Genomic DNA, 19,341 nt, shown 5'->3' with positions numbered 1-19,341 from the left:
TGTGTAAGCGTGGGCTTTTAACCAAGTACTTCCATTTGTGAACAAAAGCTTAAATGCAAAATGGCATGTACAAAACAAAGAAGGTGAGAACTCCTACTCAATATACCAAATTAGTTAACTTTTGATATAATAACATCAATTTGATAAAAGCAATTACTCACTTCGCAGTAACAAAATAATTAAAACTTTAAAGGGGCACCAAAAAACATGCATGAGAAAACCTAAGATATATGTATACATACCATTCGCATGACATACTACTTCACGCCATTGAAACTAATTATACAAAGAAAACATTAAACTAATTCTGCAACAAAAACACTAGTACAACAGTATCCAATTATAACTAACACCTTAATCACACACTAAACAGACAACACATACCAGCAACGCAGTCTACACTGACACAGTAAACTAACATACAACCAGTTATGAAGGCAAATGGGCTGCCAACAGACTCATTAAAGCGTATCACTAAGATGCCATAGGTTTACACCACGGCCTCAGCATGATTTTCAAATGAATTATAAATATAATACAATCAAAATAAAACTGCCTCTTCAAGTATAATAATGTAAGTAACTGTTTTACCAATGCAGGCACAACAACTGTCCCACTGTATTTTGAAAAATCGCAGATGTCTGTACAAAAGCTACTAAGAATACCATTCAACGGCACAAACCGCCCTCATGTTCTGCTTGCCTCTCTTCCACAATTCCTTCATAGCTTGCAGCTGTCGTACTTTCTGGAAGAATGGAGGTAAACACAGTCAGCTGTTGCGAACCAGTGATGTCCCACGTTAAAGCTGGCCTCACCTCTTGCTGACTGTTCGCAGTCAACTACTCAGCTGCCTCCACGCCGTGTGTCAGATTTCACAGCACCATTCAGCTTGCCCAGCGTCCGTATACTATCTCTCGAATATCCCCACAGTCAACTGGTTGCACCTCACCTCCTATCGCCGACCAGAGTCCTGCCCACAATGCTTTCCGCGCTCTGTTGGTGACCTCTCGCTTGACTTATCACAGCAGTACAACTCAAATATAGCCCTCAAATGGCGAGAAGTACAAATGTGTAAGAATAGGCGGCACATGTTTACCTTCAGTTCTAAGTCTACTATCTGAAGAACAAATCAGATATACTCGTTTTCAAGAAAGTAAAATACTTTCTTTGCCATTAAAAAACACCATCTTCTTAAAATCATTTTCATTATCAGCTAGCCAACTTTTAAACAGTGTTCTTCGAAATATCAAATAAATTAAGCTCCGTTCAAACTTCAAAAGACAGCTAGTGATTCACCTTCTGTAACAGTTCCATATACTTGTCTACAACTCACGCTAGTCAACCACAACGACTTTTCGCTCCTCTTTATCTACAGTCTTCTACATAAAGGTTGTCCTTTCGTACAGCCATTGAAATTGTCAGTAGAATCATGTCATCCTTCATACCCCCTTCCGTTTCTGAAGATACTAAACGCGGTTTTGTCGATAGTCAATGATCTCGCATCGAGGCCGACCTTCGCAAAGATACTGAACGTCCAAGCAACATCACAAGAGACGCAAATCCGGGCGAGGCTAGAACCACCCCTACAGTAGATGTCAGGTTCACCGCACCACACCACTTACGAAATACGGCCGTAAGGGCCAGGAGTGACAATGCCGTGTGCGTTCTGACTTCGGCTACCTCTCCTGTAAGTCACCTGTTTCCGCTTTCATCGCTCCGCCGAGCTGTGAGCTGACTCAGAGAGTGTTAACTTCCCTCCTACCCACCGATGGTGTTGTAACTGTATTCATACACTCATACTTCAAGATTCAGACTGTTCATTTGATGCAGCTCTTTTACTACGGCTGTTTCTTGTACATCAGGAGCTGGATTTGTGTATACAATTTCAGCTGTGCTCACAGTCACAGCGGTGGAGAGCGATAACGATAATTTTCATTTTCTACTAAATTAATTGTTTTGTTATTTCACTGTTGGTATTACGAAATTACTTTTCTCTGTCTCCACCTTCGTGTAAAACACAAAATACAGCTTCAAATGCGCTAAAACAATCAATATTATTGTTATTCTTAATGTCCTCTTGTTATTATTATTATTATTATTTGTAATGCCTATTACTATTATTATTTCTGTTGGTAGTCATAGTTGTTCTCACTATAATTTTTCACATTTACATAACTAATCAATAGTCTTCATTCTGGCTGCGCAGTCAGAATGGATTTTTGTGGGAAGTCATTTTCCTGCCTAGGTACACAATTAAACCAGAAGTAGGCGTAGAATCTGAGAGAGTTTTGAAATACTTTTCGGAATGCGTTGTTCGTAGTGGGATGTAAGACAGGGTCTTAAGACCCTAATTTGGTCGGACTAAATAAAAAATAAATCTTCTTTTTCCTGGCCTTACCCTGTACCATCATGGACCTGCATGGTAATCAGGTTTTTGACATTGTTAGTGGTAGAGGATCCCAAATACCCTTCCTGCATCATCGTTCCACCCCCCCTCCCCCCCCCCACTTCACCTCTCCTTCCTCCCGAGAACGGAATCTAAATTTGCCCTATCAGTTTGCATTTAGTGTAATCCATGTGAAAGCGAGAGAATGTTTTCCAAATCTTTGAAAATCGCGTAACTGAAGTGGAACGTGCGTCACAGCCCAGTATACATCTAATAGGATATAGGAAACCGTCTAAAAACCACATACAGGCAGGCTGGCACACCAGCCCTGGCAGATTCAATTCGGGGCCGACGCGCATCCATGAATACTGAGAGCTGTATTCTAACAAGTATGGCTATCCAGGTGGGTTATAATAAATTATGAACAAATAATGTACATAAATAAATCAGATACTACTTACTTACAGAGTTCATGTACTAGCCGTAAGTGCGATTTCGAAAAGTTTGAGTTCATGCGTTGAGGACGTAAAAAATAGCGTTTCCCATGTGAAGACCTCCGAATGGCCACCTTTTCTTCTTGCATGCGCTTAAGAAGTTTTTGCCGGCCGGTGTGGCCGAGCGGTTCTAGGCTCGTCAGTCTGGAACCGCGCGACCGCTACGGTCACAGGTTCGAATTCTGCCTCGGGCGTGAATGTGTGTTAGTTAGGTTTAAGTAGTTCTAAGTTCTAGGGGACTGATGACCTCAGATGTTAAGTCCCATTGTGCTCAGAGCCAATTATAAAAAAGAACTTTTTATTCTGGTTTTTATAGTACTTTATCTTCCAGAACGAGTAATTCGCTCTGCCGAAGACTTGACAGTGTGGCGAAATTTTCCAATATATTAAAACGACGGAGGCTCATATCTGGGCCATTCCTTTTTGCGTTCCATAAACTTGAACCCTTCACTTACGTTAGAATGGCTCTCGACCTAGCTCAGAGCTTTAATCTACGAGAATCGCTGTTTTTATTCTACAATATGATTTCCTGTTAATGTACAAGATGTCTGTAACATTTGCCCTTTTTCCATTGCACGATACTTGCACCATGTACTTCAGTAAGTATAGAATGATCTCGCTGAGATCGGGTGTTCTGCCAGTGGTCCGAGACTTCCCAACACGACATCTCTACCGCAACTCCACGACTTCATCATGTGTTCCCTGAGTCTCGCTGTCAGTCTCAGGGAACACATGATGAAGACGTCACGGCATCGAGATATCGTATTGAGAAGACGAGGACCACTGGCAGAACACCCGATCTGAACGAGATGGCAATGAGTCGCGAGGAAAGTCTAGGAGATTACAAATGTAGAATGAATCTACCCGAGCCATATGATGAGCACAAATTAGTTACAGAAAATGCAAAACCACTACGAACAAACCCCAGCGTCAGCATGAACCAGTGTTTCGTATTTTTGCGTAACGTACAGGTAGACATGGTATCTCAGAGGCGACGGCCTGCGTAGCATTGAGAATGTCGCCATCGACGAGGTTCACCAGCATGCTGACGAGCGACGAGTTGTCTGCCTTCTGTGAGGACTGGTACGTGAGCATGTCGCACAGGTACACCGAGTTCTCGCTGTCGTTGACTGTAAGCGAGCCCATACCTACACCCTCCGCCGTCTGATGGATGTACAGGAACTCTTCCATGGTTGCGAAGATCTGCGGCAGCCACAACCGAATTGTGTTCAGGCTGTAAACAAAACGAGTCTGTCACTTCTCACACACTGTCTCCGGTGCATATTACATGGGGATAACCAATGTGGGTGATGAGAAGAGTCTAACCAGTATCATGAGAACCTCAAAGCTATGGAAAAAAATGTCGTGTGACTAGGGCCTCCCGTCGGGTAGACCGTTCGCCTGGTGCAGGTCTTTCGATTTGACGCCACCTCGGCACTTGCGCGTCGATGGAGATGAAATGATGATGATTAGGACAACACAACACCCAGTCTCTGAGCGGAGAAAAATCTCCGACCCAACCGGGAATCGAACCCGGGCCCTTAGGATTGACATTCTGTCGCGCTGACCACATTTTTTTTTAATCTCATTATTTTGTTCGGTTTTGTTCGTTGCATTTGCTCGGGGCGGACGTCGTATGTCATCCGTTTAATTTAGTTGTTTTTTATTACAGAAGGCAGCTAACCCTCTGACCGAACACGCTGAGCTACCTGCCGGCTTAGTCTATTATTCTATGGTTATTTCTTTTATGCAGCGATATGTCAATCATACCAAAGAGTTCAATGAAAATTAATATAAATTTCATGTCAATATTCCAAGTGCATTCCAACCTGTTCGACTTATGTCGTAGTAGGAAAGAAAAACACTCCTTTAGTTTAAAATCTTTTTCAAGGTACACGAAGCTTAATTATACTTTCTCTATTAATTTCTAGCCGTTCTTAGTGAGTCCTTCCTGTTTCTCTTCTTTAAAGAATAGTGTCATGTGTTTCCTAATCTGAAATCTCATAATCTGCAGAAATTTCTTTAGAGGTGTATTATGTAACTAAGCATGTAGTGAACAATGAGAGTGCACTCTAACAAGAGCTGTGCTACTCGTTTTACCAACCACTTTTTTTTTCTTTTTTTATGTCTACTGGACATTCACTCGCTCTTCTATCACGACAGGGTGAGCAGAACAATTACCATTATCCAGCCGGATAGTCTTTGTAAAATAGAATAGTTTAAAATATTAAAATGATCAATTACTTACGTTTTTGTTACTCAAATTACGGTTTTAGTTTGAATGTAACAGAAGACGGTTTAACTGCAGTCTGTGTTAAAACCTTTCCCTAATTAACCGAACGACTGCGTTCTCAGTAGCCCAATCAACGATGGAAACCTTAAAAATAGTTAGAAACTCTATGCGTTTTATCGATGAAGGATTCAGTTGAACTCCGTCACTGTTCCCTTATAGGGTGTAGAATAATAAACGCTCCCAGTCACATTTTGTCATATTATTTAACACATGATGAGTTTCCAGCTTGCGCCATTCTTCAGGTGGTTTATATTCAGGTACATGTTTCCATACTTAGTGTTGCATATCACTGTTTAAATGAAAAACAAATACTGTGATGACAGCTAAACAGACACAAATGAAAATTGAAAAGTGGCTAAGCAACATGTGTTGCAAAATATTATAGAACTTACATAAAGCTGATGTGTCCATATCGTTTTCAAATTATTTTTATTACATTTTGTATGATGTGAAAACATATGGATACACTAGCTTTATGTAAGATTGTAATATTTTTCAACACATATCGCTTAGCCGTTTCCAAATGTTTCATTTTGTGTTTGTTTCGTCATTACATTATTGTTTTTTTTAAGTGATCCCCAACACTGAGCATGTAAACATCTACTTGCGTATAAAACACCTGAATTTGGGCACATGCCCGAAAGCGATCGAGTGTCGCATAAAATCATCTCCTATTGTGGCTGAAAGCGGTTATTATCCTACACCCTTGTTAGAAATTCTGTTTGTTGCCTTCTAAAATACAAACATTGTTGCCAATCTTCATCGTGGCAGTGAAGTACTTCACTACAGTACACTTAGGAACACGGTAGCGCAGTGGTTAGCACACTGGACTCCCATTCGGAAGGACGACGGTTCAGACCCGCGTCCAGCCATCCTGATTTAGGTTTCCCGTGATTTCCCTAAATCGCTTAAGGCAAATTTCGGGATGGTTCTTTCGAAAGGGCACGGCCACTTTCCTTCTCCATCCTTCCCTAATCCGAGCCTGTGTTCCGTCTCTGATGACTTCGTTGTGAATCTCCTCCTCCTACTTCTCCGACACTGACAGAGTCAATCAAAAACACTAACTGCACGAACACTAAGAACTTGGACTTCAAGCGGGAAGTGGTACATTCCAAGTACCCCGAAGAACAAAGAAAATAATTAGGAGTAAGCAGAAATGAGATTAGCGATTAAATTAACGTGAAAACAGATGATTACGAAGTACGTGAATTTACGGAATTTGGCACATGAACGAAACAATAAGAACATAATCAGTAGGCTAGCATAATCAGAGAAGACGGTTATGACCAATAGAAGCCTACTAATGTCAAACACAGTTGGAGGATGAAATTTCTGATAATAAACGCTTGGGGTACAGTATTGTAAGTCAGAGAATCATAGACAGTGAGGAAACCGGAAAAGAGGTGAATCGAAGCGTTTGAGATGTGGTGCCCCAGAAGATTGTTGAAAATCACATGGACTTATAAGATGAAATGGAAATTCCGTGTGGCTAGGGCCTCCCGTCGGGTAGACCGTTCGCCTGGTGCAAGTCTTTCGAGTTGACGCCACTTCGGCGACTTCCATGTCGAAGGGGATGAAATGATGATGATAAGGACAACACAACACCCAGCCCCTGAGCGGAGAAAATCTCCAACCCAGGTGGGAATCGAACCAAGGCCGTTAGGGAAGACATTCTGTCGCGCTGACCACTCAGCTACCAGGGGCGGACACTCATAAGATAAGGAAAGAGGAGGATCTCCGCGGAATTGGCGAAGTACGGAACATTTGGATAACACTGACAAGAAGAAGGGACAAGACTATGGGGCATGTGTTAAGGGATCATGGAATAACTTCCATGGTACTAGAGGTAGCTGTAGAGGTAGCAATTGTAGAGGAAATCTGAGATTGAGTACGTCCATTAAATGGCACTGAGCACTATGTGACTTAACTTCTGAGGTCATCAGTCGCCTAGAACTTAGAACTAATTAAACCTAACTAACCTAAGGACATCACACACATCCATGCCCGAGGCAGGATTCGAACCTGCGACCGTAGCGGCCACGCGGTTCCAGACTGAAGCGCCTTTAACCGCACGGCCACACCGCGTCCATTAAATATTGGAGGACGCATGGTGCAGGTGCTTCTATGAAATGAAAAGAAATTCTTGACAGACCACATGAACTAGTCAGACTGATGACCCAAAAGCAAATTGGAGTAGGAGGATTAAATGATACTGTGATTAATGGGTTGGAACGAAGATGGTAGGCAGCTACGTCAAAATTTATACTCTGGGATTGTGAGTGACAGCAGATATAGCATTTGTGATAATGGTTAGTAGGATAGAGTCTAGGTTGTGGTTATGGAGAGAAAAGAAAAGGGAACACCTTGGTGTGAGAAAGGGCAGGGAAGTAAGCGTTATATATTGTAAGGAGGATAAAAGACAGGACGGATTTCTTGCCTATGACAGGGAGCCTTTGGAAGTTGAGTTACGAGACGGTGTTGACGGTGTGTAGGTGTAGGACCGTTGGAATGTGTTGGTATTGATGTGGCAACATATCAGGTTATGTAATTATTAGAAAATTATAGAGTAATAGGAATCAAGTATGGGAGATGTTCAGGATATACTATGATGTTCGATACAGATGAGTATGGATGGGAATTTTTGAGTTTGTTACAAATTCGATCAGGAGAGAAAAAGTGGATGTGGAGAGTGAGACGGCGTGAGTGCAAGACTGGGTGTGACTCGTCTGAAGAAAACATGGAGGCTACACTGGCATAAGTGAGGACTGTTTGGACGAGTTTTGTAACTATGAAAAATGTTAGAGGAATGCAGTCTGGAACTTCTCCCAGTTGGTAGTTTTCGTCTGTTGTGAGATTTCTGTTGGACATTTAATACTTGGGGTTATCATTTAGTTTTCAATCGGAGCTAAGTGTGTCGCATTTTAAAGCAACTACTGGCGTGCCATGATCGTTTAAACAGACTATATGTATCGATCGCGGGAGAGCACCTGATTCCCTCACTGCCAGATCCTTAAAAGCTCGCGAAGCTCGTTCCAGTATTTAATGCTGGCAAAAGTTTTTGAGACAGCAGCAAGATCAAAGCATTGCCTTCTGTTACTAACCTGAACAAGCAGAGGATCTGTATGGAGAAGACGAGCACAGCCTTGGGCAGCTGTGGCATGACGAAGAGTGGCCGCATCTGGCGCCAGGCGTTCTTGAGGCTCTGGATGGCGCTCTGGTGGATGCTCATGGTGCTCGCCACAGACGCTTTGCGCAGTTCCAGCTCATCCACCAGCCGCTGCACCTGCACATGAGAGCATTCCATCCGTTCTGCGCTAGTGGACGACCAAGGCTACCAGCTATTGGACATAATTCGGTAAGCAAAGTGTTCTTTGAGCTTAAGGCCCGCCTCGGTAGCTCAGAGGTCACCTTATCTGGCTGCTATGTGGACGATCCCAGTCCGATTCCCCTTACCGCCAGGGATTTATATTTGGCGGTATGACTGGGACGGTGTGCACTCAACCCTGTTATGCCATCTGAGAAATTACTTGATTGGAAAGCAGCGGCACGAAGTTCTATGGAGGTGACAACGGCAGAAAGAGGACTGTATCGGAACCATTCCCTTCCATACCATATCCAAAAAAAAACTTTATTGGTAGAGGGTTACAAGGTGGGCGGTTGGTCCCGATTGGCTCCTCTGGGCCAGAATGCGGAGCCTCCCTTCAACACGTTCATGGATCGAACGAAAACGCTGTGTGATCACAAACTGAGTATTTTGAGGTGATCAACCAATCGTCGAAAGGCTGGAATTGTTCAAGATAAACCAATACGATCTCTCTTATTGTCCACGGGAGGGAATGGCCACAGCCTAACCTACTGAGTCGCGACCCTCAATGGTGTAAAAGCAGTTACCGTCTGACAGCTGGAATACCACTAGCACCTTTAGTGGCAAGGAAGCCAGCCATAGGATTATTGTTTGTTTTTAACTAATTTTCTACCTAATTACTGAAGTAACTAACATATTTTTGCACTGTGAGCGTTAGCAATCTACCAAGATACATGAATGATTGTGAAACAAATGTAAAAGCAGTCGAATATCACTGCCTCAGTGGCACAAGATACCACTTATTTGCGAAGAAATACTTTCAGATTTTTATACAGGATGTTATAAAAAGGTACGGCCAAACTTTCAAGAAACATTACTCACACACAAATTAAGAAAGATGTTATGTGGACATGTGTCCGGAAACGCTTAATTTCCATGTTAGAGCTCATTTTAGTTTCGTCAGTATGTACTGTACTTCCTCGATTCACCGCCAGTTGGCCCAATTGAAGGAAGGTAACGTTGACTTCGGTGCTTGTGTTGAAATGCCACTCATTGCTCTACAGTAATACCATCAAGCACATCAGTACGTAGCATCAGCGGGTTACTGTTCATCACGAACGTGGTTTTGCAGTCAGTGCAATGTTTACAAATGCGGAGTTGGCAGATGCCCATTTGATGTATGGATTAGCACGGGGCAATAGCCGGGGCGCGGTACGTTTGTATCGAGACAGATTTCCAGAACGAAGGTGTCCAGATAGGAAGACGTTCGAAGCAATTGATCGGCGTCTTAGGGAGCACGCAACGTTTCAGCCTATGACTCGCGACTGGGGAAGACCTAGAACGACGAGGACACCTGCAACGGATGAGGCAATTCTTCATGCAGTTAACGATAACCCTAATGTCAGCATCAGAGAAGTTGCTGCTGTACAAGGTAACGTTGACCACGTCACTGTATGGAGAGTGCTACGGGAGAACCAGTTGTTTCCGTACCACGTACAGCGCGTGCAGGCAACAGATTGGCAACTGATTGGCCTCCACAGGTGCACTTCTGCGAATGGTTCATCCAACAATGTGTCAATCCTCATTTCAGTGCAAATGTTCTCTTTACGGATGAGGCTTCATTCCAACGTTATCAAATTGTAAATTTTCACAATCAACATGTGTGGGCTGACGAGAATGCGCACGCAATTGTGCAATCAAGTCATCAACACAGATTTTCTGTGAACTTTTGGGCAGGCATTGTTGATGATGTCTTGATCGGGCCCCATGTTCTTCCACCTACGCTCAATGGAGCACGTTATCATGATTTCATACGGGATACTCTACCTGTGCTGCTAGAACACGTGCCTTTACAAGTACGACACAACATGTGGTTGATGCACGATGGAGCTCCTGCACATTTCTGTCGAAGTGTTCGTACGCTTCTCAACAACAGATTCGGTGACCGATGGATTGGTAGAGGCGGACCAATTCCATGGTCTCCACCATGGTCTCCACGCTCTCCTGACCTCAACCCTCTTGACTTTCATTTATGGGGACATTTAAAAGCTCTTGTCTACGCAGCCCCGGTACCAAATGTAGAGACTCTTCGAGCTCGTATTGTGGACGGCTGTGATACAATACGCCATTCTCTAGGGCTGCATCAGCGCATCAGGGATTCCATGCGACGGAGGGTGGATGCATGTATCCTCGCTAACGGAGCACATTTTGAACATTTCCTGTAACAAAGTGTTTGAAGTCACGCTGGTACGTTCTGTTGCTATGTGTTTCCATTCCATGATTAATGTGATTTGAAGAGAAGTAATAAAATGAGCTCTAACATGGATAGTAAGCGTTTCCGGACACATGTCCACATAACAGATTTTCTTTCTTTGTGTGTGAGGAATGTTTCCTGAAAGATTGGCCGTACCTTTTTGTAACACCCTGTATAATGGTAATCAAGAGAAAATAAATACAGATTTCATGCATTAGAAGCATGTGTTTCTGCTGTTGTTCCTATTTTATAGGCACTTGCCTTGACACGTAATAATTTTGTATGGAATCTAATGATTTGCACACTCTTACACTTCACTCGACTTCCTAATACACAAATATTTTTTTAAAATGAAATTACCTTTGCTTCAACAGCGAATATACTCAATATTCTTGCCCTTTGTTGCTGAGATGTAGGAACAGTGTTGAAATTGGTTTCTTCTGAGTTGGGAAACAGTTTCATTGCTTTTGATATTTTTATCCCGCCTGTGTGCTTTCCCCTTCAACTGCAGCTGTGGTGGCTTATTTGGTAAGTTAAACAAAGGGCAGAGATGTGAATTATGTGAGATACATGTATCTGACATACAAATACAAAATGCAAAATACAGTTTTTCTTTTGTGTTTGAAGCACATTTTTCGAAAACAGTTTTCTATCTTATTTGAAAGTTGTAAGTTAGTGGTACTTGTATTTGTAAAATTCAAAATGCTTCTCTTGAATTTATTTATTCCATACCTCGTAGTTTCCTTTCATTCAATATGTTTAAAGAAAAAATAATTTCACGAGGATAGAGATGGCACAATAAGCGCCAATGGTTTACTTGTGAAGTGAATATGACAATGACCCTAATTATTAGACAAAGCACTAAGTCTTGCATATCTTATATGTCTGTCATTGTTTGCTTAATAAAACACCTATCCAAATCATCTGATAATTGCAGAGGAAATGAGTGAAGGAGGGAGTGAAATCACACACATCATATTTCACAGCGTCAAAAGATTAGTACAATGTCAGATATCAAAGTAATCCATACAAAAATTTATGATGTAGCCTTGCCAAAATGTCAGGCACTTTGGAGACGCTTTCAGTAAACTCGTATTAGTTGTTTTTAAAGAAACAGAAATACAAATATTAATGAATACATAAGCTGCTCAAAATCTATTGCTGACTGTATCAGATGTTCAGAAGAGGATAAAAATACCTAGTATGTATGTCTTATACCAGAACTAATGAGAATGCAAAGAATGCCAAGCAGCTTGCCAATGGATAAACCTACGTAGTTTAGTATTATGACAGACGTTATTAAAGAAAGTCGTAATAGGTGTTTCGTGCGATTCTGTAAATTAAAGGAACCAAACGCAAAGGATAACATATTAGCATCAAAATCTTGTCCTTTTTTCAAATTGTAACGGGTACCCAAGGCTAACAGAAGATACGTTAAAGAACTACTTATTTCATAAGTCCGTAAGATGAAACCAGGAGAAGGCGATGCGAAGAATTTGCAACATTCTGGTAAAAAAGAAATTGACTCTTATCATGTGGTTGTTGAGCAATGATTCTTCTATAGCCAGTGATAGTGGCAACACTACAATATTAAAAAGATAATGACAATAATCTAAATTTTTTCAAGAGATACCCCACCTTAAAAATGTTTTTCTTTAAATATAATACTTGTTTACTGAGTTCGGTTCCTGTTGGATAACTATTTTCTTCTGGTGGAATAATAATGAAGCTACATAAGTGGAACATGAAAGATGAAATATTTGAACAATTTTTAGTGTTAGAATCAGTGAAATAACCGTCATGTAAATTGTTCACTAACTAGAGGTATTTTATTTAATTAAAGGTACTTCGATCATATGTATTTTGCATTTTGTATTTAAATACTCTTACTTAAAAGTATTTTGTATTTTCATTTGAAATAAAAGACACATCCAAGTTCTTGTGTTTTTAATTTAAATAATTTTAATGAACTATTTTGCAGTTCTCTGATAATGGTGATATTGCATTACATAAAATTTTCTTACGTTCCACATTCGTTGATTTGACTAGAAGTGTAGAGATGAAAACTTCACGTTACTGAGTAGACATTCTCTCTGCCAAAGGTCAGGTCTTCTGCTGTTTACTTGCCATTATTTCGTTCTTAAAAGAAAGCGACATTCTTCAATAAGTATCTACAGGTTGTAACCTCTGGCGTGCCACAGGGGAGTGTTATGGGACCATTGCCTTTCACAATATATATAAATGACTTAGTAGATAGTGTCGGATGTTCCATGCGGCTTTTCGCGGATGATGCTGTAGTATACAGAGAAGTTGCTGCATTAGAAAATTGTAGCGAAATACAGGAAGATCTGCAGCGGATAGGCACTTGGTGCAGGGAGTGGCAACTGACCCTTAACATAGACAAATGTAATGTATTGCGAATACATAGAAAGAAGGATCCTTTATTGTATGATTATATGATAGCGGAACAAACACTGGTAGCAGTTACTTCTGTAAAATATCTGAGAGTATGCGTACGGAACGATTTGAAGTGGAATGATCATATAAAATTAATTGTTGGTAAGGCGGGTACCAGGTTGAGATTCATTGGGAGAGTGCTTAGAAAATGTAGTCCATCAACAAAGGATGTGGCTTACAAAACACTCGTTCGACCTATACTTGAGTATTGCTCATCAGTGTGGGATCCGTACCAGATCGGTCTGACGGAGGAGATAGAGAAGATCCAAAGAAGAGCGGCGCGTTTCGTCACAGGGTTATTTGGTAACCGTGATAGCGTTACGGAGATGTTTAATAAACTCAAGTGGCAGACTCTGCAAGAGAGGCGCTCTGCATCGCGGTGTAGCTTGCTCGCCAGGTTTCGAGAGGGTGCGTTTCTGGATGAGGTATCGAATATATTGCTTCCCCCTACTTATACCTCCCGAGGAGATCACGAATGTAAAATTAGAGAGATTAGAGCGCGCACGGAGGCTTTCAGACAGTCGTTCTTCCCGCGAACCATACGCGACTGGAACAGGAAAGGGAGGTAATGACAGTGGCACGTAAAGTGCCCTCCGCCACACACCGTTGGGTGGCTTGCGGAGTATCAATGTAGATGTAGATGTAGATGTAGGTTACAATAAGATGGTAAATAAACTAAACTGTAATGCACCGTTCCATATCTCCCAGGGTCCTTAGAAAACTAAAGAAAGACAAATGTGGTGGCATTTTCTAGTTAGAACCGCTCCTAATTGTAACAATTATGTTACAAATCAACATAGACAATGCTGCCTGCACTCATCGGATATCGTATTCAGAAGTGTAGCTTTCTGCCCGCTTGGAGCGTTGCTGTCGCAGTACATAATGAAAATGAGCAGCCGTGTAGTGACTGTGTGTGTTAGACTGTGGTATGGCATCAACACGATGGGGCATCATCCCATTCCGATATTAAGAAGATTTTTCTATTTAAGGTGCCACAGCGACAAATTTATTAAAGTAGAATTCCATTTCCTATCTTTGCTGTTTACTATTACAGACATGTTACGTGTTAAACAAATGATGGTGATCGTAATAAGCCGAGGTGAAAAATAGAATTTCTTTTCGATATTAATGTCCATTTGCACTCGTCAACGCTGCGGACGAAAAATTCATTTTTACTTAAGCGAACAAACATTTTGGACTGAAATCGGACTGAAGTAGTGCACTAGTATTGGTCAGCAGGTTTCACTGGTTAAAGAAACCACCATCTGTTACAAAAAATGTTTCAAAATTGATATCTGACGGTATTTGAAACCGAACTTTAGAGTACGACAGACGAGGTTCTTATTAGTTTTTTGAGTGACTGGAACTTCAAAACAAGAATTTTACCATCATGACGTCACCTATCACGTTGTCTATTGTGCAGTAGACGAGTAGACTGTGGTGTCACCGCCAGACACCACACTTGCTAGGTGGTAGCCTTTAAATCGGCCGCGGTCCGTTAATATACGTCGGACCCGCGTGTCACCACTGTCAGTGATTGCAGACCGAGCGCCGCCACACGGCAGGTCTAGAGAAACTTACTAGCACTCGCCCCAGTTGTACAGCCGACTTAGCCAGAGATGGATCACTGACAAATACGCTCTCATTTGCCGAGACGATAGTTAGCATAGCCTTCAGCTACGTCAATTGCTACGACCTAGCAAGGCGCCATAGCATTTGATATTATTTTATATTGTGGTTATAACATGTACCGTCAAGAGAAATGTTCTACAACTGTGGATTAAAGTTAAGTATTACATCAACTACGTACTTTATTTGCTACTATTAATTCCTTTAACTGTTCCAGACCTCACGCCAATCTGCGTGAGCTTAACGCGTGCCTTTCGGCTTCCTCTCATTGTGACTTGGCTGTCTTGCCAAGTCACAACATAGACACTCACTTCACGGGACATATGATAGAAGTCAACTACTTCAGAAAACTGCCAGAAAGGAGCCGATATTTCTGTAAGGTTCTATTTATAGACTCTGTCCCTAAAACGAAACAGAGTACTATCGTTGTTGACCGCATTGGCTGTTGCCGTTCGAAACTGTTCACTTTCACATTCGATTTCTGTGGGGAATTGGCAGATCTGTTAAACTTAACCACACATGGCTCATTGTAATTGGTAACTACGTCCCAGTAGATTTATACCTGCAGCCACGGCACCTTTCTCCATCCAATACAAATTAAAGGTCATGTTATCTTACAGAACATTGATTATTATAAACTGAAATACATTCCATCATAATTAAAAATTATCCAGAACTACTTCCATTTACAATGAGTAAATTTATCTAGACTTCATTTCCCCCGCGTCTGGGAAACACATAGGAAGTCGTAACGAATGTTCAAGCATTAATCAATAATTTATTCTAATTATGTTTATCATGTAGCTAATAACAATTACTTCTTCCGTCATTGAATATTCACTTTTTTTTAACATGTTTCGCGTATTCATGCAAACACCATTAGCGGTTTTCATTTTGCTTTTCTTTTCATGCGTCCACTGATTCCTATGTAGGCACTAGATACACCCATTTTTCTATTTTGTCCGTTAGTTCTTCTGCAGGCACTATATGCGCACAGTACAGACATATTACATCTGTGTGCGTCTAGTGTCTCCAGAAAAATCAATGAACACCTGAACCGTTGATGATGCCGCTATGTAGAAGAGAAACACATTTCGTTGAACGCAAAATTTTCAGTTGTACAAGGCAGAATTGTACTTATCTACATGATAAACATTAGTGAAGAAGCAACTGAGAAAGAATGATGGTAGATATTAACAATGTCATAATAACTTATTCGCTAAACAAAGTACAATGAGGTGACAACTGAGCATGAATGATAGTAGATATGAACAATATCGTAATAACTTATTCGCTAAACAAACACTGTGACAAAAGTCATTGAACAGCGATATGCACATATACAGACGGCGGTAGTATCGGGTATGTAAAATGGCAGTGCATTGACGGAGCTGTCATTTGCACTCAGATTATGCACGTGTAAAGATTTCCAACGTGATTATGGCCGCACTACGCGAATTAACGGCCTTTGAACGCGGTATGGTAGTTGGAGCTACGAGCATGGGACATTCCTCTCCGGAAATCGTTACGGAATTCAACATTTCGAGATCCAAAGTGTCAAGAGTGTGCCAAGAATACCAGATTTCAAGCATTACCTCTCACCACCAACAACTCTGTGGCGGCCTTCACTTAACGACCGAGAGCAGCGGCGTTTGCCTAGATTTGTCAGTGCTAACAGCCAAGCAGCAATGCGTGAAGTAACCGCAGAAATCAATGTGCGACGTACGACGAACGCATCCTTTAGGACAGTGCCGGGAAATTTGGCGCCAATGTGTTACGGTCGCAGACAACCGAAGCGAGTGCCTTTGCTAACAGCACGACATGGCCTACAATTCCTCTCCTGGTCTCTTGACCATATCGGTTGGACCGCAGACGACTGGAAAACCGTGGCCTGATCACACGAGTCCCGATTTCAGTTGGTTAGAGCTGATGATGGGATTCGAGTGTGGCGCAGACTCCACGAACCCATGGACCCAAGTCGTCAACAAGGCATTGTGCAAACTCGCGGTGGCTGCGTAATGGTGTGAACTGTTTACATGGAAAGGACTGTGTCCCTTGGTCCAATTGAACTGATCATTGACTCGAAATGGATTAGTTCGGGTACTTGGAGACCGTTTGCAGCCGTTCATTGACTTCATGTTCCCATTTTTCTCTTCAACAGTTCGTCTTTATATTTTCTACTACTTTAAAGAAACGACTATCGAATACATTTGGTACCTGTGACTCAACATCCATTCACTTCAATAGTGATGTTATCCTGTTGCGTTGCTGGTTGTCCTGTCTCTCATTTCCCTACATTCCATACAGCCTTAAGTCTTTTGTTGGAATACTGATGACATTATGTGCATTTTAATAACTTTTCTTAGTAATTTTAAGTAGTTTTTGTAGTGTGCAACTAGCACAGGATCTCGATTAGGTCTTACCAACAGACGCATTCCTCTTTTCCTTTCACAAGACATTTTCATTCCTCTAGTGATACATGCATTTAGACTCAGCTGTTTACGTTCCTTCCTAATTAGGTTATTCGGAGAGCTTTTAGCAATTCATTATACGATTTTTCATGGAATAGACTATATTTTATGTTAGAATTAGATTAATTATAAATTTCATCCCATGTCATCTCTTGTAAACTATTCTTAAAAAGTATTTGTCTTGGAGTCATTAATTGTTCTGATATACACTGCTGTGTACCAGCAGTGACACACTATCTTTTTTTTTACCTAAACAACTGTGCATAATGATCAGAGAGAATATATGTTACTGAGTAAACAGTTATTTTCTTGCTTTGATATTCACCTAAGAAAACATTAGCAGTAAGGGTCCTGCTGTCTTTATAAACCTGTGTTGGAAAAATTACTTACTCAAATCAAATCTAGATCATTTTTGCTATCATAATCCCTTAGAAAATCTACACTGAAGTCAACATGGGCTATTAAATGCTTGCTGCTCTGTGATACATAGTACGGTAAGGAATCCAGATTCCTCATAAATATATCAAAATTTCCCTGTGTGGATCTACATATAGATACAGTGAACAATTACTCAGCATTAATTCACAAGGACATTCTTCTATGTACTGATCAATACAACATCTACTTGTCTCAATGTTTTTGAACTTCTTAGTGTATGTAACAACTCTTCCTCCTTTCTCTCATTAATTCTGCATGAGTAAGACACTAGGGTGTAATCTCTGATACGTAATCTACCTAACAGTGTGGTTATGTAGTGCTCAGTTAGACACTTCATGTCTATTTTTACAGAACTCTCTAAATTTTCCAAACAGACAAAATGTTGTTCTACCATATTACTCAGTCCACCAATAATTTTATGAGGTTCGCTAATCTTACTTTTCTGTGCATTTCGAAGCACTTTGTTGGGTTCCTCCGCTATTTTGACTTCTTTCAAAACAGGGAGCCTGAATCTGATTATCGCCTTGAAAAGGTACCTCTCTGATACCAGTAACCACAAGAATCTTGCTTTGTGTGATGGTGGTACACTGTACATTTTCTGCAAGAAACTCAACGAACCTTGTAACAGAGCAACTCAACGAATTACTAAATTTTTCCTTTCAGTTTGCTTGCTACGATGTGTTTTCTTTTTCTGTGAAACAAAAGGTTGTAATTAATTGTACTAATGTTTTCTCATGAAATGTTGAAGTGTTATACTGTTTTTCTATTGTAAAATTGAATGAATATTAAATGTAAGCTAGTTGTAGACACGCTGGCTTAGTTGGGGTTATACATTGTTGTCAAAGGGTATAATGCAACTGCAATAGCATTATCGCTGGGCGTGCAAGCGCGCTGGCAGGGTGGTACAGAAATATGATGAGATGGGAACAGTCGAGTCGAGTCGAGTTATGTACAGAGAACTGTGGAGAGAGTGTGTGTTGAGAACATGGTTGTAAGCCAGCGGTGCTAAAAAATGTAATGACTCGGCGGAAGTTTGGTATGGCCTGGCACAGAATAAGGCATTAAGCAGGCACAGTATAATCACTGTAAGAGGATACCAATTACAGTGAAGAGTACTGTGGATCCAATATTATTTATTGTGGAGTTGCAAGAACAAGATACTGTGCCACACATTGTTAACGAACAATGGCCTTACACGTATCCACGATGTCTCAACACGAAGTGAGATCTAACCAGTTATTTGTTAGACTTGTATATCGTAGTGCATTTTGTGACTGAATAATAGCAAGATATTTCAGAATGTTGATTACCACTTGTAGCTAAAACTATTTACCGAAGTAGGTTCCATCCTGTCCATTATCACTAAGCCCTAGAAAATCCTAATGAAAAAGAAGCAACTGTAATGTTTTTCTATAAAAGAATAATGTGAAATAATATAACTAAGAAGTGAGTAACTTTTTGCTATGCTGTAATAACTAATAGTAATTAACGCTTCAGTTGTTTGCAAGACAGTAGTTATGCAAAGGCTTTACACCCAGGAATTTGAACAGTAGTTCCAAAAGCAGTGTTTAACAAAGATTATTTTGTGTATTTTTTTTCATTGAATGACAAGTTT

The 19,341-nt window shown here is 41.0% G+C and overlaps 1 protein-coding gene across 2 annotated transcripts in view; it reads right to left on the bottom strand.

Moving 5' to 3' along the window:
* The window catches only part of LOC126480994 (synaptic vesicle glycoprotein 2C-like), a 175,149-nt gene that overhangs the window by 45,400 nt on the left and 110,408 nt on the right, over positions 1-19,341 (bottom strand). For both annotated transcript variants that reach the window (XM_050104438.1, XM_050104439.1), the window contains exons 7-8: positions 8,275-8,456; positions 3,850-4,114 (exon numbers count right to left, since the gene is read on the bottom strand). In XM_050104438.1, the coding sequence (XP_049960395.1) occupies positions 3,850-4,114; positions 8,275-8,456 (447 nt within the window). The remainder of the gene's footprint in view (positions 1-3,849; positions 4,115-8,274; positions 8,457-19,341) is intronic.

This window comes from Schistocerca serialis, chromosome 5 (genome assembly GCF_023864345.2).
Source record: "Schistocerca serialis cubense isolate TAMUIC-IGC-003099 chromosome 5, iqSchSeri2.2, whole genome shotgun sequence".
NCBI classification, from domain to species: domain Eukaryota; kingdom Metazoa; phylum Arthropoda; class Insecta; order Orthoptera; family Acrididae; genus Schistocerca; species Schistocerca serialis.
The sequence above is the reverse complement of the archived record's forward strand: the minus strand, read 5'-3'. Positions and strand labels throughout refer to the sequence as shown.